A 27,096-nucleotide genomic window follows, 5' to 3' on the forward strand; every position below is an offset into this window, starting at 1 on the left:
TCATGCCAACTCTTTTCTCTCGACAAATGAGAGGCGAGATGATTGAGACCTTCTAGTTGACATCAGGATGATACGACCACAAAATCTCAGGAGCACTTCTTCAGAGATACACGAGCAGTCGAACTAGAGGACAATCGAAAAAGTTTTTAACTGGAAAGAGCAACGAAAAATTGAGGAACAACTTTTTCACGAAAAGAATAGTCAAAACGTGGAATGAACTTCCTGAAGAAGTGATTAAATGTGGAAACGTACATTCTTTTGAAGCAAGACTAGACAAATTCTGGGAAACCAAACATTTAAATTCGACCTAGAAAAAGATTTAACGTCCAGTAGATACATGTAGGAAAAGAAGTTGCTAGGAAACAGCTGTCAAAAGAGGACTACGTTCTCACAGAAAAGAGCTGATGATGGTGGTGGATATACCCATCCTCACGAAAGGAGCCACAGAGTTTAGCAGCAAACAAATAACGATTAAAGCACTCCAGAACTCTACAAAATAACAAGATTAAAAAGTCAATCACAATAAGATGCTTCAGAAACAGGTACGTAACATCAGACTTCAGAAGAGCATCTGCCAAGGAAAACGAGATTAGTTTTTTCCCATTTAAGATCTGGTTACAATACTCTCCTATACAGCTATAGGAGAGTCCTGTAATAAACTTATTAAATAGTGTCTTTTCAATAATTGAATGAATGGCCTTGTACTATAGACTTCCAATGGTAAGGTTTTAGAGACCGTCTTTGTATGTAACGAATGAGGTATCATATATTCAAATCTGCACCCACAAGCCGCCTACTTATTGCCGGTTCGCAAGCTCGGGAATTAGAATTTGGGAACTTCAATATCCTCTCTCTCTCTCCCTGGTGGACAAATCCAACAGTTCTACAATTTTTTTCCAGCCAGAGATAAATATACACTTATCGTTCTCTTTCGGGGTGTAAACAGTTTGTATAACGGAACTGACGATTTGGAAGCTGACATAGAAGAACTTGCAAAAGATCTTGTTGAGTTAGCAAACAAATTTACAAATGTTGCGAAAAAAGTTTTTGTCATCGGAATACCCCCGCGCGAAAATTTCGCCAGAGCTCAATCCTTAAAAGAATTACTCAAACAAAAGACGGACGTTAATTGGAAATTTCGTAGCTCCAACCACTATGTCAAAAAAAGTGTCAAAAAATCAGAGACGAAGCGCATTTAAACGAAAACGGCATCAACAATCTAAAAAATTTGCTCAAAGATAACTTCCTTTACAAATAGTAGGACCCAGAAATACGACGAAAAGGTAACGGCCGAACGATTGAGTGCCACAGTTCCGGATTTCGCAATTGTGGTTCCTTCAGTGGATAGTCAAAACGTTTGTTTTCCCTTTTATTTCTCTGCTCGAGGTAACCTTCAGTTTACATAGAGACAGAAAAGAAACTTTTGGTGTTTTTTTGCTGGCAGTTATCTTCTCGCGGTGATACTTTGCTCGCTGTGACCTTCAGGTTACACATGAGACAGAGACTAAATTTTCGAGGCATTATTTGAAAGCAAAATTTTTTCAATAATGACAAAACCCAATGAATATACGCCAGTCCCTAAAAGTAGTAACAGCGAAACAAACGGACAAAAAACACGAAACAGTTGTGCAACTTGCTCTAGCAAAATCAACAAACACAAATTCTGTTGCGTTCACTGCCAAAAAACTGTGTGCCTAAAACCAGAGTGTACTGGTTTCGATAAAATTTGTATCGACGTCCTAATCAAATATGAGAAAAACTTACTCCACATTTGTAATGAATGCGCCGGGAAAAAAGACAACACGATTTTAAAAATGGAATCAACTGATAATACAGCTCTGAGTGACCAATTTAAAGAACTCCACGAAAAAATCTCAAACTTTGCGTACAGTATAGAGCAAGCTAACATATCTCTGGATAACATGCAAAAGCAGATCAAAAGTCTCAAATACCCAAATTAATCTTACGCAAGTGTTGTTGGAGCAAACAACGCAGGAAAAGTAGTGTACAAACCGCAGACTTTCAATCAAAAAAACTCTCGGAATTGGAATTAGAGGAATTAGTAAGTCAAAATCCAATGAGGCTGCTGACAGAATGCAAGAGGACCTCTGCCATGTATAATAAATATTAGAGCACCTAAACATCGAGGACAGAAAAATCAGCAAACTTGTGAGACTTGGAATATACAATCCTGAAAACAAAAGAGAAAGATTAATCCTTGTTCATACAGCAAGCGAACTTAGTAGAGGTCTCATCCTGAAATCAGTCAGCCGCTTGAAAGACTATAAGTACAACGATAGATCATTTTATATCAGTACTGAATTGTCAACCGAGGACGCAAAAGAAGAAAACAAAGCTTTAATGAAAAGGCGAGAACTGATCACTAGCGGAATACATTCAAAATGGCTACGTATTCGGCATCTTGAACTCGACAAGAAAGAAGGCGATAATTGGGTTATCATTCCAAACGTCAATGAAAAAGGCCAAACGAGTAAAGAATGACTACATAGAAGCGCTAAAGTAATGCTCAAAGCCCGCTAGATCATAACAGGCAAACAAGTTTCGCTAATAGTCTTTCAACATGCAACTATGACATTGTCTGCATAACAGAAACAAGATTAACTGCTGAGGTCACCAACGAAACAATATTTCTACCCTCTTATTTTATATATCGAAAAAATAGGAAAATCACTGACTTCAAAAGTAAACATGGGGGAGTTTTAATTGCTGTAAAATCATCCCTTAAACACGAAAATGTGGTTATTCCTTTAATCCAAGATGACGTTATTGTTGTTAAGATCAAACTTCCAATGTCTTCACTTATAATTTGTTGCAAATACAATGCTTCCGAGCAAAGCAACTAATGTTGGGCAGTAAACGATTTCCTAAACCTTCTTTAAAAATTAAAAAACTCTTTTGTGGACACCAATTCCTTAGTTGTGCTTACAGGTGACATCAATTTTACAGAAACTTCTTGGGCAAATATATCTTCAAAAAAATCTACGAAGATTTATTTTTAGATCATTTTATAGAAAACAATCTCTCAAATGTAGCTCCAAGTCAACTAGATTTGTTTTTATGCAACAATCCAGAAATAGTTCTCAATTGTACCTCCAACCGTTCGCTGTTCAAGAATTTTAGGATAAATAACAAACCTTGCTACGACCATTTTCCAATTCGCACTCAAATAAACTTCTTCCTTGATGCACAATTAATAAAAGCGAGTGACAAGTTTGCCTATAAAGATACTGACTGTAAGGAGCTTAATTACAAATTTACAATTGATCACTTCACTCTTTTTTGCAACAGTAATGTTGATTTTCTTCTGGAACAATTCTACACATACCAACGCAACAGAAAATTTGAAAAAATACAGCTTGTCAATAAAAATCTGACAAATTTACAACCATGGATCTCAAATGGAACATCCCATATGATAAATAAGTTAAACACTAAAAAGCGAGTGGAATATCTAATCTCAGCTTCAAACTGAAGATTAAAAAAATAGAAGTAGATTTTCGTAAAGCGGTTGATAATGATCTCTCAGTTTATGAAGCCCAAATTTTTGAAAGCCGACAATTCAACAAAATACGAAGATATCTTTCATCAATTTGCAAACATCCACAAGTACCTCCTATAATGTTTTGGAAGGGTATGGAGCTAACCACAGATAAATAAAAATCTGATAGCTTCAACCTCTTCTTTGCGAGCGTCTTTAATCTAAAAACAGAAATACCAACAACATGCACAAAACAAAATCCTAATTTAATCAAAGTTGATTCCGCAAAAATCGAAAACCTGCTCAAAGATCTTAATATCCACAAGTCTACTGGACAAGACGGAACTGGAAATTTACTGCTGAGAAATTGTTTTAGTTCAATCACAAAGTCAGTCACATTCTTGTACCAAACAATAACGAATAAGGGAACTTATCCTACATAATGGAAAGTAAGCAAAATAAATCCCATTTTCAAAGACGGTAATAAATCAGATGTAACTTGCTACCGACCCATAAGTTTTTTAAACTGCATGTCCAAGGTACTCAAGAAAATTGTTTTTGATGAAATATACGAACTAGTAAGACACAAAGTCTGTGAAAATCAATTTGGCTTCAGGAGAAATCGATCGACAACTGCATTCACTAATATTTCTCTATACAGTGTACAAAAATTTTGATAATGAAGCGATCAAAGACCTAAGCATCTTATATCTTGACTTTGCAAAAGCTTTTGACACTGTACCACATAACATGCTGATGCAAAAGCTTTATAACATTGGCGTTGGAGGGAAGTTAATTCAATTGATATCGTCGTATCTAACGAACTGCAAACAATATATTAATATCAACAATGAGGTATCTGTCCCACAGTGTCCTATATTAGGACCTCTTGTCTTCATTCTTTTCATAAACGACTTTCCTGAAAACCTAACTGAAATAATTTGCTATGGCTGTGCTGATGATAAGAAATTGATAAGTGAGAAGCAATGCAATACTGAAACAGCAGTTTCTAGTTTGCCAACATGGTGCAAAGAAAATCAAATGAGACTAAATTATAACAAAACTCACCTCTGAACATCAAGGGAAATATTACGGGGTCTATTGAAAACCATAAGCTAGATCAAGTAAAAAACCAGCGAGACCTTGGGCTCCAAATTTCAGAAAATCTAAATTGGAATGAAAACTGCTCCTTTAGAAAACGAAAAGGTTTATGTGTTTTTTTCAAGCTTAAAAGATATTTCTCAAAAGTGTGAACAAAAATCTAAACTGAACGCTTATTTAAGTTACGTTGTACCAGAGTTACCTATTGCTCACAGGCATGGTTTCCGAATAAGTAGCAAATGAAAGAAATTAAAAAGTTTCAAAAAATTGCCACAAAATGGATTTTGAGCGAAAAGCAGAGCTATAAACAGCGACTTTTTACCTTGAATTTTTTGCCTCTCAGCCTTTATATTGAGATGCACGACGTATTATACCCTATGGCTTTAAAACAAGGTAAATACGACGTTGAACTATCGAACTTAGACAGTATTCAGGAAAGTACCACTCGTCAACATAGCCGAGGACAACTACAAATAAACAAAATTCGATTAGTAAGAAGCGACGAAAATATTTTCGACCGGACAAAAATTCTCTACAATTTAGTGCTCAAAGTTTATTCAAATTATGGTAGAAGCTTAAATAAAAATTTTTTGGCATTATATCTGCAATCAGTACACAGAGGAAAACATGCACTTGGCGCATTGTATGCAAGTGTGGAAACTGCAACATTAATCAGAACCTTATGAATCTGGACAATTGAATGGGCAATACCCTGAAGAACGAACTTCGAAGCCTAATCTACTACTACTATATGGCAAGAATCGAGGAGTAATTTGAAGACAAATGTCCTAAGTGTGATGCCTCCCCCCCCCCCACACACACACACACACACACGATACACCATGTCTTCAACTGCACAAAAAATCCTACAGAGCTGAAGACCGAAGATCTGAGGTTCAATCAAGCAATACGAACTGGGGAAACTACAACGAGAATTGCAACATTGTTACAAAATTAATTGTCAAGCTGAAACTGAACTGACTAATGGGTGGAAAACATTGAACAGTGCTTGAAATTTTATACAAAAAAAAAGAACATTGTTAATTTCCTCTGGTACACATAAGTATAAAAAGCAAATGGTAAAAGAGGCAATGTAAAGTTAAGAATATAACATTATGTAAAATTATAAAATCATTAAATTACTTAACTAAAAATTAAATTACTTAACTAAAAATTTGACCTTACATTATTAAAAAATGGCCTAAAATGCGAACATAAAATGTTCTCACAATTTTATATGTACATCGTGAAGATTAAAAATTAAAATTAAAATCTAATGCTCTCAATATCATCTTTAATATCAGTTACTTTTGGGTCCTTCAAAAATTCTTTCCAAAAATATTCTTTCAGTTGTTTTTTTAAGGAAGCTTTCGATGTTGTTTTCAGTCTAATATTAGAAGGCAGACTATTATAAATTGGAATACTACTAAACCTAAGGTTTAGTAGTATTCCAATTTATACTAAACTATACTAAACTATACTACTAAACTATACTACTAAACTATACTACTAAACCTAAGGAAACGGCAGCCCTCCTGGAGCTCCCGACAGAATAACACAGCGGCTACAACAACAACAGGTAAGTATTTAATAATTTTGCATCGTTGATAGCAGCACATTGATATCACTCCTGGAGATTCAACTCTAGCCAAGAAAGCTCTAACGCCAAACATGCCTAGCTTCGTGACTAGCCGCTTTTGGTTGGTAGTATCAAATTTTTTCCTCAATTCCAGAATGGAGTGAACCATAAATTGTGGTTCAAATCCTCAGCAAGTGCTTCAATTATTGGTTTTCTGGATTGCGAGGTTATGGTTTCGAGTACGAGGTTGCGATATAAAGGGAACATAAAATGCTTTATGTAGACTTAGAACTGGGAGGACACCGGTCCAGCCAATATTCACCCAGTTATGGGGGTGTGTATTTAAATTTCTTTTGAAATAAAAATGTATTCTTTAACAAAGTTTTGCAGCCTAGGCGGTTGGGATCGTGTAAAAATTTGCCTGAGAAACGTCATTTTCAGTTGCGATGCATGCTGCTCTAGTGAGTAAGAAAAAGAAGGACTTCTTGGCTCTGCCAGCTCCTCTTGGGTATGTGGCAGGCGTTGGTCGAGGAGCTACAGGCTTTACAACGCGATCTGATATTGGACCTGCTCGAGAACAGAGTGATGTAACAGACGAAAGGCATGCTCCTCCTCCCAAGAAAGTAAGTTGAATAGCCAGAATTCGGCGTAATTAGAAGTTTCAGAGGCCAGATTGTTAATAACAGAATTTAAATGAACGGGCGTCTGGTTAAACAGTGCTGTGTTAAGAAACGAAACGCGAAAAATTGTAGATGAGATTTCACTCCAAATTGAAAGAATAAAGGTCCTTCACACCTTCGTCCGGTCTGTTACGCCTGTAGTCGGTGGTATGCACGTTGCTCCTGAGCTGTGAGAAGACTAGATTTAATGTTCATCAGGGGATAATTTCTTTTTTAATTATTGATTCTTCAAATAAATGCTGATGGAAGGCTTTCTTTGCGCTCTTTTACCGTTACCAAAAGTTTCTTCCTAGCGTATAAACCGATTATTTTACATATTTCTGACAAAATCTAGCGCCTTTTTGTAAAAGCCTTGATGGAATGGGGTTGGGCGATACAATTCTGAACAGTTAAAAAATTTGGCTTGCCAGCGAGGCTTGTTTGTCATATTTTCACACTATCAAATTAGTTTCCGTTGTATTGGTACTAAAGCTGGCAATTGTACAAAAACTAGTCACCACAATAAAAAACTACCATAAGAGGAGCGAATCAGATTCGTATACCTACCAACCATAGAATATATAAGAAACAGAGGACATATAATCCGAATCTAAAATATTGTAACTGACAGATCGGATTTTTGAGTTGTTATACTTTTTTTAAATCTGTAAAGTGTAAGATCAAAATTTTATAACCATAACAAAAGTTTGGTTAAACATTTACATCTAACAACCACCTTAAAAGCATATGAAAAGTTTGGTCCTCAAAATACTAGTAAAAATAATTTCTAAAACCTTGTACTTGTCTATCTATTGGAACTGGTTCTTGTAATTTGATCATTTCTCTCGCTATTTTCTCCTTAAACTTATTTATTTTTTCCGGATTTCTATTAGCAAGTTGTTCCACATTATCTTTCTCGTAAAATTTCTGACTATTGATCGGTCACTCGATGTAGATTGACCCATATTTTTCGGAAAAAAAACTGGACAGTTGGGGAATTTTCTCTCATCTCATATTTTCCCAAAATTTTGAAAGACATTTTTTTGGATGTTTGAGTGCTTTCCTTGTAACGCTTAATTAAATCAAAAGCTTAAAGAAAAGTTTTTTATTGAAAAGCTCTGAAGGTAAAAATTAATCTCCTATTAGACGATCGGTTGCGCTGTCACATTTTACGCATATGGAAAACCTTTGTTCCCCAATTTATTTGTATGATAATTCTCAGAAGTGATGAGGCTGACAGAGATTGGAGAAAAGTTGCACTGAAATTGAAATGTGACTGACAAGTAATTTAAAAAGTACAATTCGTGCTTTTAATGGTATTAGATGTCTCACCAAGTAGATTGATCTAATAGCAGTCGCCATTTTTATAAAGATTTTGTTTAGTTGTGAGTCAAATTTCAATTTATTGCCAATCAACAAGCCCAGATAACGACAAATGACCTCCGGTTTTATGATTCTTCCATTATAATAAAATTCCTCGGAATGCGGCTGATCTTTTTAGAAAAACAAGTATTTTGGTTTCATCTCTTCAATGTTAACATATTCTGTTTTATATACTTATCAGTTTTTTGAAAACTACTACAGGTTTTTGTATGAAGGCCTTGATTTCTTTGGAGAGCGATATTATACATGTATCTTCTGCGAATTGTTCAAGTACGAGCAGCCAATTGCTAGAGCGATGATGAAGAATGAAAAGACAAAATCAGCAGCAGTTGATAGTGAAAGAATCACACTTGTTTTAAGAATTTTTTCACTGAAAGTGTCTAAGATGTGGAACAAAAGTCCGAAGCAAGTTGCCGGTATTAAAAATGTAGAGATTTTTAACACAACTATGGTCGTTAAATAAGTTAATGTTGAAAATTCAAGAGACCCAAAAACGTGTGAGCAGGAAATCTAGTTACAGGATAAAATGGCTTCTTTTCCACATAATTTCGGAAAGTCAATAAAAAATATTGCCGACATCCAATCTGAAGAACAAAATGTATCTGCACAAAAGCAAGCGAGCTACGCTGCAGCCGTTAAAAATACGGCCAAGTCAAACGCAACCATGGGTATAAGGATCCGCGGTATTCGAGAGCTGTCAGAGCACAGTGGTAATCATGAAACTTAGGAAATATGGTAACTTGGTAATTATTCATCCAAAATAATACGAAGTACAATTCTGATCGACGTGGAAAATCCCCTTAAGAAGGAATTCTTTCTCAAATCGGCATTTAGATTTAATGACTATAAAGTTGAAATGACAAATTTAATGTCAAAATACACTGACCTTGAGTCAGCGAGATAGACTAGCAAATTGCTGTAGCTAAAATACGATGAGTCTTACTGTTGCTAAAACGAAAGTACATAGCATCAAGGGAAATAGGAACGCAAACTTAGAGGACACTGAGCTAAAAAGGGGGTGAGTTTCAAGGGGATCTTGCCTTAATGTTAAAAATTAATCTAACATCGAAGGAAAATTGGATACTAAAAATCAAAAGCAGTGAAGTTACTTAAAATTAAGAGAATTATATCTCAACACTGCGGCTGGAGAACATAGCTTAATGCATATAATGGTACCTCGTGCCCATTCAAGATTATTGCTCAGCTGCTTGGATGCCGAACAAAGGCATTATGCAAACTATTGAAGTTTTTTAAAAGACAGTGACACGATTGATGCTAACCGACACCTCAAGCTACTATGACCTTTATAATTTTGGTCGTTTGAAAATTTTGGCTAACTTATTTGTAAGTAGAAAGGCACAACATGTCCACATGTTTGTCACGTTTGAGGGGACATCATGGTTTTTGAAACCCGAGTTCACAGAAAATATAGAAAATGTACGAACACGTCAATTCTCGCTAGGATAGATAAAATCTAGCAAAAATTGCTTATCCCGCACTGATGACAGTTTCCTCAGAATCAAATTTCTCTGTAAGAAAGTCACAATATTTTTCAAAATATTGGGCCCGATTTGAACAAAAAATACATTAGCAACATCTACTGGACGTTTTTCTTCGGAAACTTCAATGAAAGAAAAAATGTACGCGGATACATTGTAGGTGTGTTCATGGCAATAATTTCTCAAGACAACTGTAAATTGGACCGCAAGTTGTGTGTTGCTAAACCCAAGGCTTAGACATAATTTTCTTTCTAATAATACTACACAAATTTGATCAATTTTGCTTCATAAAAAGTTTCAAACGCGAATCTATGAGATGTGACAACATTAGAAGAGCTGATCATCGACAACTCTCGCAACTCACGACATCCTCACATGTTTGTCCCTTTTGGGGGTACTTGCCACTGTCTGGTTAATTGTAGCGAAATTGTCAATCCCTCCCTTACCTTTCTCAATCTTCCAGAAAGTTGCTGCATGGAATAGAGAACGTTTTTCACAACTCGACGCATCAACAGCACAAAAGGAAAACGATCAGAAGCAGAAGTGACGACCTGATTAAAACTGAAAATTACGTACTTGTTAGCGTCTCATTTTGTCCATTACTCTGGTTAACGAACTGAAATAAACACTTCATTTTGTTCTACTTTTTTCATTAAATGCAGCATTATGTTCCTACATAAGTCGTCTGGTAATCGCGTCATCATCTCTTTTTTGCGACAACGAAAGAATCCTCTGTTTACTACATTTGTAAGTATTCGGCTTGCAATAATTTCGGTTCTGAAAATTTATTTACAACCATGAGCTTCTTTTGGCATATGACGCTTCCACTGCGATTTGTGGAACTTCCTGAATATGCCTATAACTAAGCCACTCACATCTTGGATGATTTTATTTTCGAGTCCAGATTAAAAATTTTTTCAAGTCAAGACAGTTTTAATTAAATTTACTGATTTTCCTTTGGGGCTTTGCTTTTTTTAGTTATACTTTAAATCTGTAAAATGTAAGCTCAAATTTTTGTAACCATAACAAAAGTTTGGTTAAACATTTACATTTAACAAACACTTTAAAAGCATATGAAATTTTTGGTCCTCAAAATACTAGTAGAAATAATTTCTAAAACCTTGTACTTGTCTATCTATTGGAACTGGTTCTTGTAATTTGATCATTTCTCTCGTTATTTTCTTAAACCTATTTATTTCTTTCCTGATTTCTATTAGCAAGTTGTTCCACTTTATTAACTTTCTCGTTAAATTTCTGACTATTGATTGGTCACTCGATGTAGGTTGACACATGTTTTTCGGAAAAAAAACTGGACAGTTGGGGAATTTTCTCATCTCATATTTTCCCAAAATTTTGAAAGACATTTTTTTGGATATTTGAGTGCTTTCCTTATAACGCTTAATTAAATGAAAAACTAAAAGAAAAGTTTTTTTAATTGAAAAGCTCTGAAGGAAAAAATTAATTTCTTATTAGACGATTGCTTGCGCTGTCACATTTTACGCATATGGAAAACCTTTGTTCCCCAGTTTATTTGTGTGTTTATTCTCAGAAATGATGGGGCTGACAGAGATTGGAGAAAATCTGCACTGAAATTGAAATGTAACTGACAAATGATTTTAAAAGAACAATATGTGCTTTTAACGGTATTAGATGTCTCACTAAGAGATTGATCTAATAGCAGTCGCCATTTTCATCAAGATTTTGTTTAGTTGAGTCAAATTTCAATTTATTGTCAATCAATCAGCCCATATAACGACAAATGGCCTCCGGTTTTATGATCCTTCCATTATAATAAAATTCCTCGGACTGCGGCTGATCTTTTCAGAAAAACAAGTATTTTGGTTTCATCTCTTCAATGTTAACATATTCTGTTTCATATACTTATCAGTTTTTTGAAAACTTCTACTGGTTTTTGTATGAAGGCCTTGATTTCTTTGGAGTGCGATATTATACATGTATCTTCTGCGAATTGTTCAAGAACGAGCAGCAAATTGCTAGAGCGATGTTGAATATTGAATAGACAAAATCAGCATCAGTTGATAGTCATAGAATCACACTTGTTTTAAGAATTTTTTCACTAAAAGTGTCTAAGATGTGGAACAAACGTCCGAAGCAAGTTGTCGGTAACAAAAATGTAGATTTTTAACACAACTATGGTCGTTAAATAAGTTAATGTTGAAAATTCAAGAGACCGAAAAACGTGTGAGCAGGAGATCTAGTTACAGGATAAAATGGCGTCTTTACATAATTTCGGAAAGTCAACAAAAAATATTGCCGACATCCAATCTGAAGAACAAAATGTATCTGCACAAAAGCAAGCAAGCTACGCTGGAGCCGTTAAAAATACGGCCAAGTCAAACGCAACCATGGGTATAAGGATCCGCGGTATTCGAGAGCTGTCAGAGCACAGTGGTAATCATGAAACTTGGGAAATATGGTAACTTGTTAATTATTCATCCAAAATAATATCAAGTACAATTCTGATCGACGTGGAAAATCCCCTTAAGAAGGAATTCTTTCTCAAATCAGCATATAGATTTAATGACTATAAAGTTGAAATGACAAATTTAATGACAAACTACACTGACCTTGAGTCAGCGAGATAGACTAGCAAATTGCTCTAGCTAAAATACGATGAGTCTTACTGTTGGTAAAACGAAACTACATCACATCAAGGGAAATAGGAACACAAACTTAGAGGACACTGAGCTAAAAAGGGGGTGAGTTTCAAGGGGATCTTGCCTTAATGTTAAAAATTATATCTCAACACTGCGGCTGGAGAACATAGTTTAATGCATATAATGGTACCTCGTGCCCATTCAAGCTTATTGCTCAGCTGCTTGGATGTCGAACAAAGGCATTATGCAAACTATTGAAGTTTTTTAAAAGACAGTGACACGATTGATGCTAACCGACACCTCAAGCTACTATGACCATCTTATAATTTTGGTTGTTTGAAAATTTTTGCTAACTTATTTGTTAGTAGAAAGGCACAACATGTCCACATGTTTGTCACGTTTGAGGGGACATCATGGTTTTTGAAACCCGAGTTAACAGAAATCATAGAAAATGTACGAACACGTCAATTCTCGCTAGGATAGATAAAATCTAGCAAAAATCGCTTATCCCGCACTGATGACAATCCCGCATAAATGACTGAGTCACAAAATTTTTTTCAAAATATTGGGCCCGATTTGAACAAAAAATACATTAGCAACATCTACTGGACGTTTTTCTTCGGAAACTTCAATGAAAGAACAAATGTACGCGGATACATTGTAGGTGTGTTCATGGCAATAATTTCTCAAGACAACTGTAAATTGGACTGCAAGTTGTGTGTTGCTAAACCCGCTTAGACATAAATTTCTTTCTAATAATACTACACAAATTTGATCAATTTTGCTTCATAAAAAGTTTCAAACGCGAATTTATGAGGTGTGACAACATTAGAAGAGCTGATCATCGACAACTCTCGCAACTCACGACATCCTCACATGTTTGTCCCTTTTGGGGGTACTTGCCACTGTCTGGGTAATTGTAGCGAAATTGTCAATCCCGCCGTTACCTTTCTCAATCTTCCAGAGAGTTGCTGCATCGAATAGAGAACGTTTTTCACAACTCAACGAATCAACAGCACAAAAGGAAAGCGATCAGAAACAGAAGTGACGACCTGATTAAAACTGAAAAATACGTACTTGTTAGTGTTTCATTTTGTACATTACTCTGGTTGACGAACTGAAATAAGCACTCAATTAACTGGATCATTTTGTTCACTACTTTTTTTTCATTAAATGCAGCATTGTTACTACACAAGTCGTCTGGTAATGGCGTCATCATCTCTCTTTTGCGACAACGAAAGAATCCTCTGTTTACTACATTTGTAAGTATGAGGCTTGCAATAATTTCGGTCTGAAAAATTATTTACAGCCATGAGCTTCTTTTGGCATATGACGCTTCCTCTGTGATCTTTCGAACTTCTTGAATATGCCTACAACTAAACTACTCACATCTTAGATGAATTTATTTTCGAGTCCAGATTACAAATTTTTCAAGTCAAGACAGATGTTTTAATTAAATTTACCGATTTTCCTTGGGGGCTTTGCCTCTTACTGTCTGGGTAATTGTAGTGAAATGTTCAATCGCGCCGTTATCTTTCTCAATCTTTGCGTAAAATTGTTGAAACAACAATAGCGAAAATTTTATCAAAGAGATTTTTCTTTAGTGTTTTGATCGTATTGTGCTTTTTGATCTTTTTCATCGTATTGATCGTATTGTGCTTTTTGATCTTTTCATCAAAATCAAACTACTACCAATCGTATCAAATTTGTGTACCGACCATTTCTATTGGCTGAAAATTTAAATTTAGACATTTTGGTTCTTTTCCCCAGACTACCTATCTGAAATGCATCTGACTCATTTTTCGATAAGCTCGAAAAATTCAAAAGCAAACTCACCTATATGAATGAAAACAGGTGAATACCTCTGATTTCTTAATACTTCTCTGAATACGTTCAAGTAGCAGAACTAGTCAAACTTGTTGTAAAGCGGTCCAACTTGAAACAATTGAAAGCCAAGGAGTATCTCAGATCCTCATAGCTAACTAGACCACGGAAGAGAGACAGGAATAGATATTCTCGTGGCCTTTGTAGCGTTAACCGCTGGCGCGCGCGTGTGTGTGTGGTTTAGGCGCCCAGAGTTCGTCTGGCGAGCGCCACTGCGCCGTCGGGTGCCTCAGTCAGCAATTCCAGTCTGGTTTGGCATGTGCCAAAAATTTCAAGTCGGTCTTTGGCCGTGGCTGGGCAATCCAGCCAGTGTTCGAGGGTCTGAGGCTCTGATGTGCACAAGGGACACGTTGGGTCGACCGTGGGGTCCAACAGATTGGCATATGCCTTCAGTAGTTTGCAGTGTCCGCTGCGGAGCTGTGCTAGTAGGACAGCGTCCTCTTTGCTCGTGATCTTTTTGGCTTCTGCCTTGAAGTTGTAGTCTTTGTAGGTGAGTTTGGCACGATGGTGGCAGGGCTCGGGGTCCTTGAAAGTTCTTCTGATGCAGCTCAATGCGGCTCGAAGGGACGTCGGTTCGGCTTCTGAGATAGTCGTAACAGCTGCCTTTTTGGACGCGGAGTCTGCTAGTTCATTCCCTGCGACATCTGAATGCCCTGGTATCCATTGGATGATGACTTTGAAGTGGTGGCTGTCCAGGCAGGAACGAATTCCAGCTGTGCTATTGTTTCTTTTCCAGAGAGCAGTGCAGAGTGATTGACTGCAGAGTGATTGACTGCAGTGCAGAGTGATTGACTACTCTCAGCTCTCCCCGACGAACTGGAGAAACAAAACTGCCAACAACCTGACAAAGAAAAACCGCAATTGGAAGGATGCAATGCCTCAAACTGGACAGTCGCGGACACCATAGCTGGGGCCCGAACCAAATGTCCGAAAGAAACGACGCTAGATGTCCTTAGGAACCTTAAGGGAGACATCTATTTATACACTGATGGTTCTGCATCACATGGTAACGAAAATGGAGGGTACGCAGTTGTTGTAGCCAAAGGCGACCAGGCCAGCCCCGATGTCATTGCCAAACTACGAAAGAGAGGCCGAGTCATCACGTCATCATTTGACGAAGAGAAGGCGGCAATGCTGACAGCAGTCTCCTGGCTAACGTGCAACCGCTGGCGCTGGAATTGCCTGCCCTGTGGGAAGTAATTTTGGAAGCTGCAGAGAAGCTAGTCAAAACATCGAAGATCCATAAAATTTCTTTTTAGTGGTTGCACTTCCAAAAGATGTACGATCAAATGGAAAACAGATAATTAAAATTTAAGAAAACAAAGAAGGAAACTAAAATTTATTGAATTCTAAATGATGCTTCTAGTTATGGACTCCATTTGTTACAGCTTAATGGCTGGTTCTCAATGTTTCTGAACCAGGGATTAAAAACTCAAACTTCAGGTTAATTTGGCATGTTTTTGGCTAGCTATTTGTGGCTTGCCATGAAATAACGGGCAACCGAATTAAAACCTAAGATTTTTTGCTTTCATGACATTTTTGGAAAGTATACTGAAGAACAGCATTGGTCATCAATTGCAATCAAATGACTGGCTGAAACTTGCTACCCCTCTAGCACAAATGGTACTGTATCATGAAATTAATTTGAGCTGTATCTCTACGCAAAAATGAGATATCTTGATTGACTAAACCTACTGCAGCTGGATCAACAGCCTTTTAAACTTGTTTCGGGCAATTACTATCCCGATGCGCACGAACGGCAGAGATGGCTACACGTTGCATTTTGAAACAGATTTCGATTTTATATAGCTGTCGAAGAAACACCAAGGATTGCACTTTTTCACCACAAAATTGATCTATGCATTTGGAAGCACTCTTTGGTGGCAGTCTTTTTGCGCCTCTGCACGTGTTGTCAAATCAACAACGTCACTTTGCCGGTAAAAGAGCATGTGGGTTAACATCTCAGCTCATTTTGAAGACTTGACGATTGCAAAGAGTACGTTAATAAATAGCACGTGGAATCAAAATAAGAGCTGTTCAATGGAATTTTTGCGTGTGTGGTGTGTCTGTAGAAACTGTGATACTGGATCAATGAAAGGATATGACGACCCCAACAGTGGAGAACTTGAAATGTATAAGCACTAGCTTAAGCATTAGATTTACGCATATCAACATGAAAAATAATCAATTTCTTGGTCTGAATCACATTCGTGGTACCGAGTTGTCAAAATTTTTATTTCCTCAACCAACATAGAAATACAAATTAACAAAATTGATAATGGACCTTAAACAAATCAAAGTTAAACTAAAATTTTGAGTGCTGTCTACCGTTTCCATCATACTGAACTGAACAGTGAATTCAGGGAAAAGTGGTTTCAGAGAGAGAGAGAGAGAGAGAGAGAGAGAGAGAGAGAGAGAAATTTGGGCCAGTAGTTCCAAATTAATGAAGCGCTTCAATTAGCTCACAAATGGTTTAACGTTATGAAAAAATCACAGCACGCCTTCTTATGCGGTTGTATTTATTAACACTTAAATAAATGTTCGCCTTATAATGAGATAATTAATTTTTAGGGCCGCTGTGCCATGATGTTTTTGGAGACTATTCGAATGTGCCTTTTCACAAGACTTTCGTCATAGGATGTTGGTTTATTGCAAAATTCAAATCTTGTAATTTTGTAAAATAGATCGTTTGATGACTAAACTGATCGGCCAAAATTGTAAAATGGAATAATTTGGTTCTGATAAAAAAGGTACCTGGATAAATTAATTGATTTAAAGAGAAAAAGTTGCCTAGATTGGTGGATTATTAATTATGTTGTTAATTGCTCTCAAACGAAGTTTGTAGCAATTATATTAGTCCTGTCGGTTTTTTTAAATGCGATTTTTCGTCTGACGCTTTTGACTTTTCGTCCTCAAAAACGGGATAAATAGGTAGCGCGTAGCGGGCATTAAGTGCTCTTAGAGCCTTTCAGCTCTGTTTCAGCTCAAAGTGTTCGGAGACTTATACTTATGGTGTGAAGGGCGGTTCTTAGAGGTTGAAGACACCCCCACTGTTGCCCACCGCCTCCCGTGGCTACTGACGAACAACCGATCGCAATTTCATACTAATTTTTAATAGCCGCCCTCATCTTCTCAGCCGGCTATTATAGCGCTCCTTTTTTTTACTTCGTCGAATAAAAAAATGTTTCGCTTTACCTCATTTTGCCGCCTTTTCAACATTTTGCGTGATATCTTTTTGACTTCTCTAGGCTAGTTTCTCTCTTCTCTCATTCTGCTAAAAGTGATTTTGAACATCAGTTGCTCAGCAAAGCAATTCAAAATGAACAGAGTTAGTACAAAAATGGATGTCAGAAATAGAAACGGGATAAACCCATAAAGCCCAATTTTAGATGCCCGCTATTTGAACGTCGTTTCTATAAGTCTTATATACCATCTCTAATGCTTATTGTTATTGATAGTAGCCCCTGTAGCCTCTCTCTAAGAAATAGAAGTATGTTAAACTACGAAATGCCATCAAAATAAATCGGACTTAGAAAAATGTCTTTGTACAAAAAACTTTTTTCAATATCTGTTATTTCAATCCCAATCATGCTTATTGGAATCAACGGCGGCTATTTTCCGGCAATCTGCCGGGTATGTTTTCATTTTTTCAAGTTTTTTAAAAAATTTTGTCATTTTATTTTAGTTTTTCAGCCCTAAGTATCAAGGAACCTCCTCTAGGGTTTTTAAAAGGTAATTGCATAGTTTCTAGTGGTTTCAACATTTAAACATCACGAATTTCAGCGTTTTTTTTACAAAACGTGCTATTTCAATTTTTTTGACATTTTTTTCATTATTCACGTCTTTCGCAGGGGCCAAAAAACGTCCTTAAGAGTTTGATAATAAGTTACTGAGAAAATTTGATTTGCCATCGAATAGCCTTCAGTTTTTTTAATTTGACAAATATTTGCAATTTTTTTTGATAAAACTTTTTCAAGTTTTTTCAAGTTTTTGAAAATTGTTGTCGTTTTTAAGGTTTCTCCAGCCTCAAGAGCCGAGGAGCCTCCTCTAGGGTTTGATTATAGGTTACTGCATAGCTTCTAGATGTAATAGAATGTTTTTCAAGATTTAATCAGCAATTTTAAAAAAATTGTAATTTTTTCAATTTTTTAAAAATCTTTTCGATGTTTTATCGTTTTTGCGGCACCGGGGTCCTAGGGACCTCATCAGGTTTGATAATAAACTGCTGCATAGTTTCTAGCGTAACCGAAATGGTTATCAATATTTTAAGGACTCCAGCTTGTGGATCTTTATGAGCCAGTGAAACTACTTAAAGCTTGAAATAGGTAAACTGGATAGTCTCTTGAGACTGAAATGGTTTTGAAGATTTTTTATATCTTGAATTTGTGCAATATTTTGTAAAAATTTGCAGTTTCAAAATTTTTGAATATTTTTGTCCTTTTCTGAGTTTAACGATAATTACTGGCCAACGAAGCTTTTCAAGTCCTGCAGATAGGTTACTTAACACAACTCCAAAAAGAAAAAATAGTTTTTAATATTTTCACTGCGAAATCTGGAAGCTTTTCTTTTAAATTTTGCAATATTTTAAAAAAAATTCTTGCAAATTTTTAAAATATCAGGTTTTTTATTTGTTTACTAATAAAGCTAGAAAACTAAAACTGCAGAGTCGAATCAAGCTAAAGCTAGCCTCACTAAACCGTGGCTAGCTACAGACGAAGCCAACCTCTCGCGGGTGGGTCGTTTGAGAGCAATTCGTCCGACGTTAGTCGGTTATGTTTCATTTTGTAGAAGTGGTAGACCACACAACAACTAATACATTTTGAGTTACCTGAAACAGATAATTAGTGTTTTGAATAAATTGTTTTTTATATGATTAACGATCGTAGAATATCGGACTTTCCGTGTTTTCAGTACAAAAATGTCTCTAAGTATTTCAATTGAAAAATTTTAATGAATTCAAATGGTTTTTGATTGTTAATTTTGATAAACTCTGTGTACTGCCTTACTTTATTCTTGGTTAATGCTGACCTCTCGTTTGAAACCCAAGAGAATTCTAGTTTTAGCGAAAAAATTTTCCATTGGAATATAAGTTCTTGGACCCCATGGGACAAGGGCAACAGTACACTCAAAGGATCTACACTTGCTAACCTGGCCACCATGCTACAGTATTAACCAAAAAAAAACAGTATAGTAGATGTAATGGCAGGTTTTATTGATCAGAACTCAAAACTTAAGGAACTTTCAAAATGTAAGAGTAATTTTCCGATGTGTTAGATGTGCGAAAAACGGGCTGGTATTAATGAAATCCAAATTTCACAAGCCTCGGTAGAAACCCGCTCTCAGCCCAGCAGGTATTGGCTTAATTTTAATGGAAAAAACCTCATCAAAAATATCTGGAGGGAGGTTCTTCGCTGAAGGGCAGTCCTTTAATATTGCCGAGCAAAAGAGAAGGTTTAAGTGATCCGACATCTTAAGCAAAATTTTGTCGGCCACCATCACAGGCTAACGGGGAAACGCCCTCATGCGCAATGGTGATACTCCGCCCATTACTTTCAAGAACAAAAACAGAGGATGACGCTGGCAAAACAAGTTTTTTAAAACAAGCTTAGATCAATCAAAATGGCACCTTGACTCCTTGTCTTGAAGCAAAGGCTATCCAGGAAAGGTGTGTGTTTTCCTTTGACAAGGTAGACAAAAATTGTCCATCAGGTATTACATGAGAAACATCCAAAACCAAAAACTAAGGTACATTTTGTGAAATGATTATCCGAACGTTTTGCCATAACATCAGTCAATATTTGACAAACTTAATGACTCGTCCGTTAGACAGTCGGAAATCCGGACGCCTTGAAGCCATGGCCCATTGCAGCCAGTTCTAAACAATCAAAGCACATGGGAACTGTCGATCTGACTTTCCTTCTTCCCTGTTACGCGTGGAAGATGATAATCGTTGATAAGTGTCTGGGTTGTTAGACAATTGACTTAGAATGGGTCTTAAAGCGCAATATAGGTGAAGGAACTCGAATCACGATGTGAGGATACTAGGCGAAGAGCAACAACTTTGTTTGGGACGAAAAGTGGAATAGATCTTGCAGTAACATAGAAAACTGTTGTCCTTCTTTCTCTATGCCGCTTCGTGCAGTTCATAACGTGAACTGTCAAATCCGTACATGAATCGGAAACGCTTTCATCTCAAGGAGTTGCCACACAAGGCGATCCGCTTGCAATTCCAATGTATGAGATTTCTATAACTGAACTTCTTGCTGACAAAATAAAAAATAAATAATTGAAAATCGTATGAGGATTATGGTAACTAGCGCAGTCAGCTCTCTGAAATGTCCGCAAAAACTTCTTGAGTCGCTGAAGGAACGTTACGCTGCCGTTGATTGTCATATCATATTAAAATAACAACTTATTGAAAATGCAAAGCGAATTTGCTCACATGATAAAAAGAAATAGTCGATAGATCTTTGGGTAGTGTTTTGAGGTCTGGAAGTAAATGTCCAGACAACAACTTCACAGATCACAAATCTCCCATCACTCCAAATTTTTGCCAGAAGACGTTCACTTCATCTGTTCACTTTAACCCAACTTTTTTTACTCTTTCAATCACCATTGTTTGCCATCTTTTTCTAGATTGTCAGAAAGCGATCAATGATGAATTAATACTGAGTTTATTTCGGCATACAAAATACCGCATACAAAGTACCGGGAAGTTCTCGCTATCGTTACGGGAGTGTGGCTCAAGCATTTTGAAAATCTAATTAATACAAAAGGTCGATCGAGCTTTCAAGTGCTATCTCTATCGCCCCCTGAAAATGAGTAAATGGAACTGATAGCCATATCTGAAATTTATAAAATACTGTTTGTTCTCAAATAAAAAAGACAAATTTTAAGACCGAATTAAGAAAGCTCACTTGATCCTGTCAGTTAAGAAGGAGCATCAAAGATGGGTGAAGGCTATGCCACTGAAGGAATATCTTTTCAATTAAACGGAAAACGAATTTCGTGATGGTATTGCTCTACGCTGTGGTGGTATTTGGTCAAGATTCCATCTGTGTGTGCTTGCAATGAAAATTTCACTTTAGTTTATGCCCTCAATTGTCCAAAGGGAGGATGCACACATCTATGAGAAAACGAACAGCGAGATTCATTTGTGACATTTTTCTCGATGTGCGCCTTGATTTCGAGATTCTGCTCTTCTGCCGTTACAAAGGGTAACTTTTTGTCATACGTCAACTACATTTCAGGATGATTCAAGATTAGACATCATTTCTAATTGTCTTGGTTAATCAAGATTTAGTTAGACCTAATTCTACGTCAAAAGTTTGCTTCAAATGTCAAAAAGTTGAAATTTTTACCGGAGCATACAAATGACACGAACTTGTAAAGAAAAATGAATACCAGCAACGAGTGATCGATGAAGCAGCTTTCTGTCTACTTATTCTCGCTTGAACTGGTAGACCTGTCCTTCAGCTTCAAGGGCGCTGACACAATGAGCTTAGAATTTCTCTGCCGAGAAAGAAGACAGATTACCTGGGAAGAATAATCAGCTTTGCGCTCCTTAGGAGCTCCAAGAGAGCCACGCTCTTTGCTTTTGAGTCTTCGTTTGTGCTCATATTCATAAATTGGGAAATACAAAATGCCTTAGACAGATGCAGAGCTGGGAGGAAATCGGACCGGCCAATATTGGCCAAGGGTTGTTTAATAGCCGCGCTCATCTTCTCAGCCGGCTATTATAGCGCTCCTATTTTTTTTACTTCGTCTAACTTTTTTTTTTATCTTTACCCATTTTGCCGCTTTTTCGACATTTTGCGTGAAATCTTTTTGACTTCTCTAGGCTAGTTTCACTCGTCTGTCATTCTGCTCAAAGTGCTTTTAAACAGCAGCTGCTCAGCAAAGCAATTCAAAATGAAAAGAGTCAGTATAAAATCAATGTCAGAAATAGAAACGGGATAAACCCATAAAGCCCATTTTTAGACGCCCGGTACTTGAACTTTGTTCTCATAAGTTTTAGTTACTATCTATAATGCTTTTTATAGCTGCGAAGCTGTAAGCTCAGGGAAGCTATATTGCGGTGCTCTTGGTTTTTTACAATTCAAAGAATTTGAATTGTATTTAGGCGCTGTCTTTTTTTTAAGATCTGTTCACACATTTTCATGATTTTTGAAGTCAAATTGGAGTAGTGATTTTGGTCACGCCGAAACAGGAAGTGGAGCGAAAAAGGGAGTGGTTTTGCGGCGTGAATTTTTTCGCTCCAAATTTAAAGTAGAGTGAGAAAACGGTGTTTGAACAAAAATTCGCTTTCTCGCTAGTGGTTTTTTTTCACATGCGGGAATCTGACTTTGATTTTTTACTGTTTTTCCGTTTTTTTGGATCGAATTTTTTTTCTAAATGGTTTTACCAATCCATTCTTAGTCCGTTTTAGGTCTAGTTTTCTGTTTAGTCAATGAAAATTCTTTGAACTGACTACTTTGACTTGTCCTGCTATGTTTTTTGTTTCGTCGTCTGATGCTCTTTTTTCGTTTTACATTTGTTCACACAGCAAAGCTGAAAAAGTCCATTTTTTCTGTATGACTTCTTCCTCTCACTAACGGCATTTGCGCGCGTGACGTAATTTCTCACTCGCTTTAGCAAAAGTTTTTACGTTATTTGCGTGATTAGATTTTGATAATACGTGACACCTCACTCAATAAAATGACTTTTGCACTTTAAAACTTAAGTTTAATTTGAATTTGTTTAAGGTTAAAGGAACTCATATGTGCAGTAAAGGTCCCTAATAAGAGGCTTCTGTGGAATGAATTTTAACAAGCGTTATTAATTTATCGCTGAATGTTTTTACCTAGTTTTTTGAGCGGCGTTGATTTTTTTTTTCAATTTAGATCTGTATCTGTTTCTATCTCTATTATATGGCACGCAGGTCTATTCTTTCGCAGCTATTCCGGCAATCTGCCGGCTATGTTTGGTATTGATACTAGACCCTGTAGCCTCTCTCTGATAGACAGGAGTATGTTCAATTACAAAATGACATCAAAATAAATCGCACTTAAAAATGTTTTTATACGAAAATCAATTTTTGTTGATATTTTCTGTTCTTTCAATCCCAATAGAGTTATGGGAATAAACGGCGGCTATTTTCCGGCAATCTGCCGGGTATGTTTTTTAATTTACCTTTATCCTTGTAATAATTTCTGTTTTTGGATTTTTTTTTCGAGTAATTTTACTCCGTTATTAACTTAGAAACTGCAGCTTTTCAAGTATTTGCTCCAATATTTCTTTAAATATTTAATCATTACATCAGTCAATTGAGTTTTCAACTAAGTTACAGCCCAGCTGTGATGTACAAAGTGAATTCAATGCCTTTTAGAAAATGAAAATCAACTTAAGGAAGGCGCAACAGTCAATAATTCCCCCTATAGAGCTGGCACTTAGTATTCTATCGTGCCAGGACACTGAATAGTTCCAGATATCGGACGTGTTACATCGGTTGTTTAAGGGTTCTTCGATTGATCAGTTGGTAGCGCATTTTTTGGCCATCACAGCAGTAGGTTTTCAGTTTGTCGCATGCATTTTTTCGTAGTATTTATTGTTATAACGACGGATTTTTAACAAAACTATTTTTGCACAGGGAGTTTTTCTTCACTTCTTATTCTGACTCATTGTTGTCCTGTATTTGTAATTCCTCGAATTATGTTTACAGTCTTTTACTAGTTACTGACCTGTAATATTTTCCTTTTTGATAGTTTTGGGTGCTTTTAAATTTGCCCCTGTGAATAAAATTATGCACAAATATCAATAGTCGTCGAAGTAGACATAAATGATGTTTTTCTATAGGCACACTATCTGTAGTTCTTCCAAATGAGCAGTTTTCGTAATGTTAATTTTTTTTGAACGAACCGTTATACTCACATGTGTTGTTGGTTTTAGCTCTGCTCTGCTTTCATTACTTGAACAATGTCGAAAGAGAATGATGAATTATTGAGTCCGACAGTGGCATGCGCTCATTATTTTGTGCTATCAGTATCAATGACGGCAAATTGAATATTCCTTGGGAGCAGTTCCTTTGATGTTAACTGATTGTTGTAGATTTTTCATTGACGGATTTTTTTCAATGATAAATCATTTGGTTTGTTTAGAAACATGATGACGATGATGAGGAAGACGAGAACGAAGATTTAAATGACGCCAACTTTGACGAGTTCGCTGGCTATGGAGGGAGTCTGTTTGGGAATGCGCCTTACGAGAAAGACGACGAGGAGGCCGATATGATTTACGAGTCAATTGACAAGCGACTGGACGAGAGACGAAAAGACAGAAGAGAGTTGAAATTTCAGGAGGAGATCCGAAAGGTAAGAGAGGAGAGGCCTAAAATTCAGCAACAGTTTTCTGATTTGAAGCGAAAATTAGCTGATGTTAGCAGTGACGAATGGCTGAACATCCCAGAAGTGGGGGATAGTAGGAACAGGAAGCAACGCAGCTTGCGAATTGAACAGATGACACCACTGCCAGACTCGGTTCTGGCCAGAGCTGCTGGGCAGGATGCGACTACTAGCTCTATTGACCCGAATGCGGGTTTGACAACTCCTGGAACCCTGTCAACGTTGGGAACATCAAGTGTAGATCTCCGAAAAGTGGGAGAAGCAAGGAACACTTTAATTGACATCAAATTGAAACAAGTCTCAGACTCTGTCACTGGACAAACTACAGTTGATCCGAAAGGTTATCTAACTGACCTGCAGTCTATGCTTCCGGCGTATGGCGGTGATATTCAAGATGTAAAGAAAGCGAGATTGTTGCTCAAATCTGTCAGAGATACAAACCCGGGTCACGCACCTGCCTGGATCGCATCTGCCAGACTGGAAGAGGTCGTGGGAAAACTACAGGTTGCTAGAAATCTGATTATGAAGGGAACTGAAGCGTGTCCAAAAAGCGAAGATTGTTGGTTGGAGGCAATAAGGTTGCAACCTGGTGATACTGGAAAAGTTGTCGTGGCTCAAGCGGTGAGACAGTTACCTTTATCAGTTAAATTGTGGTTGAAGGCTGCCGACCTTGAAACTGACAATAAAGCTAAGAAACGAGTGTACCGAAAAGCCCTGGAACATATTCCAAATTCTGTGAAATTGTGGAAAACAGCTGTGGATTTGGAGGACGAAGATGAAGCGCGTATTATGCTTGGTCGAGCAGTTGAATGCTGTCCTCAAAGTGTTGACATGTGGCTAGCTCTTGCAAAGTTGGAAGAGTATGAAAATGCAAAAGCAGTGTTGAACAAAGCGAGGCAGAATATTCCAAATGACCGGCAAATTTGGCTAACTGCTGCAAAGCTTGAAGACACGGCTGGAAATAGAGATAACGTTGATAAGATTATCAAAAGAGCTATTGAGTCTTTACGAAGTCACAGAGTTGATGTTTCACGTGATGAATGGTTAACTGATGCTGAAAATTGCGAGAAAGCTGGAAATATTTTAACCTGCCAAGCAATAATATCGAATGTTGTTGGAATGAACGTTGATGAGCAAGATCGAGAAGACGTATGGCTTGATGATGCTGAAACTATGACCTCTAAGGGTTCCATAGAATGTGCCCGGGCTATTTACATGCATGCATTGCATATATTCCCAAGTCATCAGAGAATATGGGAAGAGGCGGCGCATTTCGAAAGGGCGAAGGGTTCCAGAGAAACATTGGAATCTTTGTTACAACAAGCTGTTATTCATTGTCCAAAAGCGGAAGATCTGTGGCTGATGGGCGCTAAGACAAAATGGTTAGCCAATGATGTGAACGCTGCAAGGCAAATTCTAGCGCTGGCTTTTAAAGCCAACCCGAATAGTGAGAAAATCTGGCTAGCTGCTGTTAAATTGGAGAGTGAAAACGGACATTTTTCAAGAGCGAGAACTTTGCTGAAAAACGCAAGAAGCAGTTCAATGACAGCACGTGTACTTATGAAATCGATCAAGCTTGAATGGGCGTTGGGCGAAATAGACGAAGCGAAGCGGTTAGCTAAAGAAGGAATCAAAATGTATGAAAACTTTGACAAAATGTGGATGATGCTGGGTCAACTTGAACAACTTTCAAGCAATTCAGAAGAGACCAGAAAACTTTACAATGACGGTCTCAAAAAGTGCCCGCATTCTATAACATTATGGATTTTGCTGTCAAGATTTGAAGAGAATTTGAAAAATGTAATTCGTGCTCGAGCGTTACTAGAAAAGGCTCGTTTAAAAAACCCACAAAATCCAGATTTGTGGCTGGAAGCAATAAGACTTGAATTACGTAATTGCAATCACGTTATTGGACATAATTTAATGGCGAGAGCATTGCAAGAATGTCCAACAGCCGGAAAATTATGGTCAGATGCAATTTTCATGGAAGGCAGGCCACAACGCAAATCGAAGAGTTTGGACGCCTTGAAAAAATGCGAACATGACCCTCACGTTGTGCTCAGCATCGCTTTGCTGTTCTGGTGCGACCGCAAAATACAGAAAAGCCGGGAATGGTTTGCCAGAGCGCTGAAACTGGACTCAGATTTAGGCGACAGTTGGGCATATCTGTACAAGTTCGAGTCACAATTTGGAAAAGAGGAGACTTTGAAGGACATCGAAGCGCGTTGTGAGAAAGCAGATCCGAAGCACGGGGAGCATTGGTGTAAAGTGTCGAAAGATATTCAGAATTGGAGGAAAGATGCTATTGATGTTCTCAAGCTAGTAGCTGAAGCGCTGCCTCCTATTGAGAAGCTTTAAACTCGAGATTGTTTGAAGGCCGAAGTAGCCCCGAGTCTGGTATTAAAATCAAAACAATGGACGTTAACTGCAATGTGTATGTTTAGAATATATTTAGCTGTGATAAACAGAATTACTTAAATTTACAGTGTCGTCTA

General features: G+C 37.2%; 1 protein-coding gene across 2 annotated transcripts; it reads left to right on the forward strand.

The window, feature by feature from the left end:
- The first annotated feature begins 655 nt into the window (after positions 1-655).
- LOC142345840 (pre-mRNA-processing factor 6-like) lies at positions 656-27,096 on the forward strand. Of its 2 annotated transcripts, XM_075398247.1 has the most exons (3): positions 656-669; positions 6,619-6,802; positions 24,359-27,096. In XM_075398247.1, exons 2-3 carry the CDS (start codon positions 6,626-6,628, stop codon positions 26,957-26,959), a joined length of 2,778 nt encoding a protein of 925 aa, XP_075254362.1. In that variant the 5' UTR covers positions 656-669; positions 6,619-6,625; the 3' UTR covers positions 26,960-27,096. The 2 variants fall into 2 exon arrangements, with proteins under 2 accessions (XP_075254362.1, XP_075254363.1); XM_075398248.1 differs by lacking the exons at positions 656-669; positions 6,619-6,802 and having other exon boundaries at positions 24,437-24,571; positions 24,640-27,096.

This window comes from Convolutriloba macropyga, chromosome 9 (assembly GCF_964194025.1).
Source record: "Convolutriloba macropyga chromosome 9, txConMacr16.3, whole genome shotgun sequence".
Taxonomy (NCBI): domain Eukaryota; kingdom Metazoa; phylum Xenacoelomorpha; order Acoela; family Convolutidae; genus Convolutriloba; species Convolutriloba macropyga.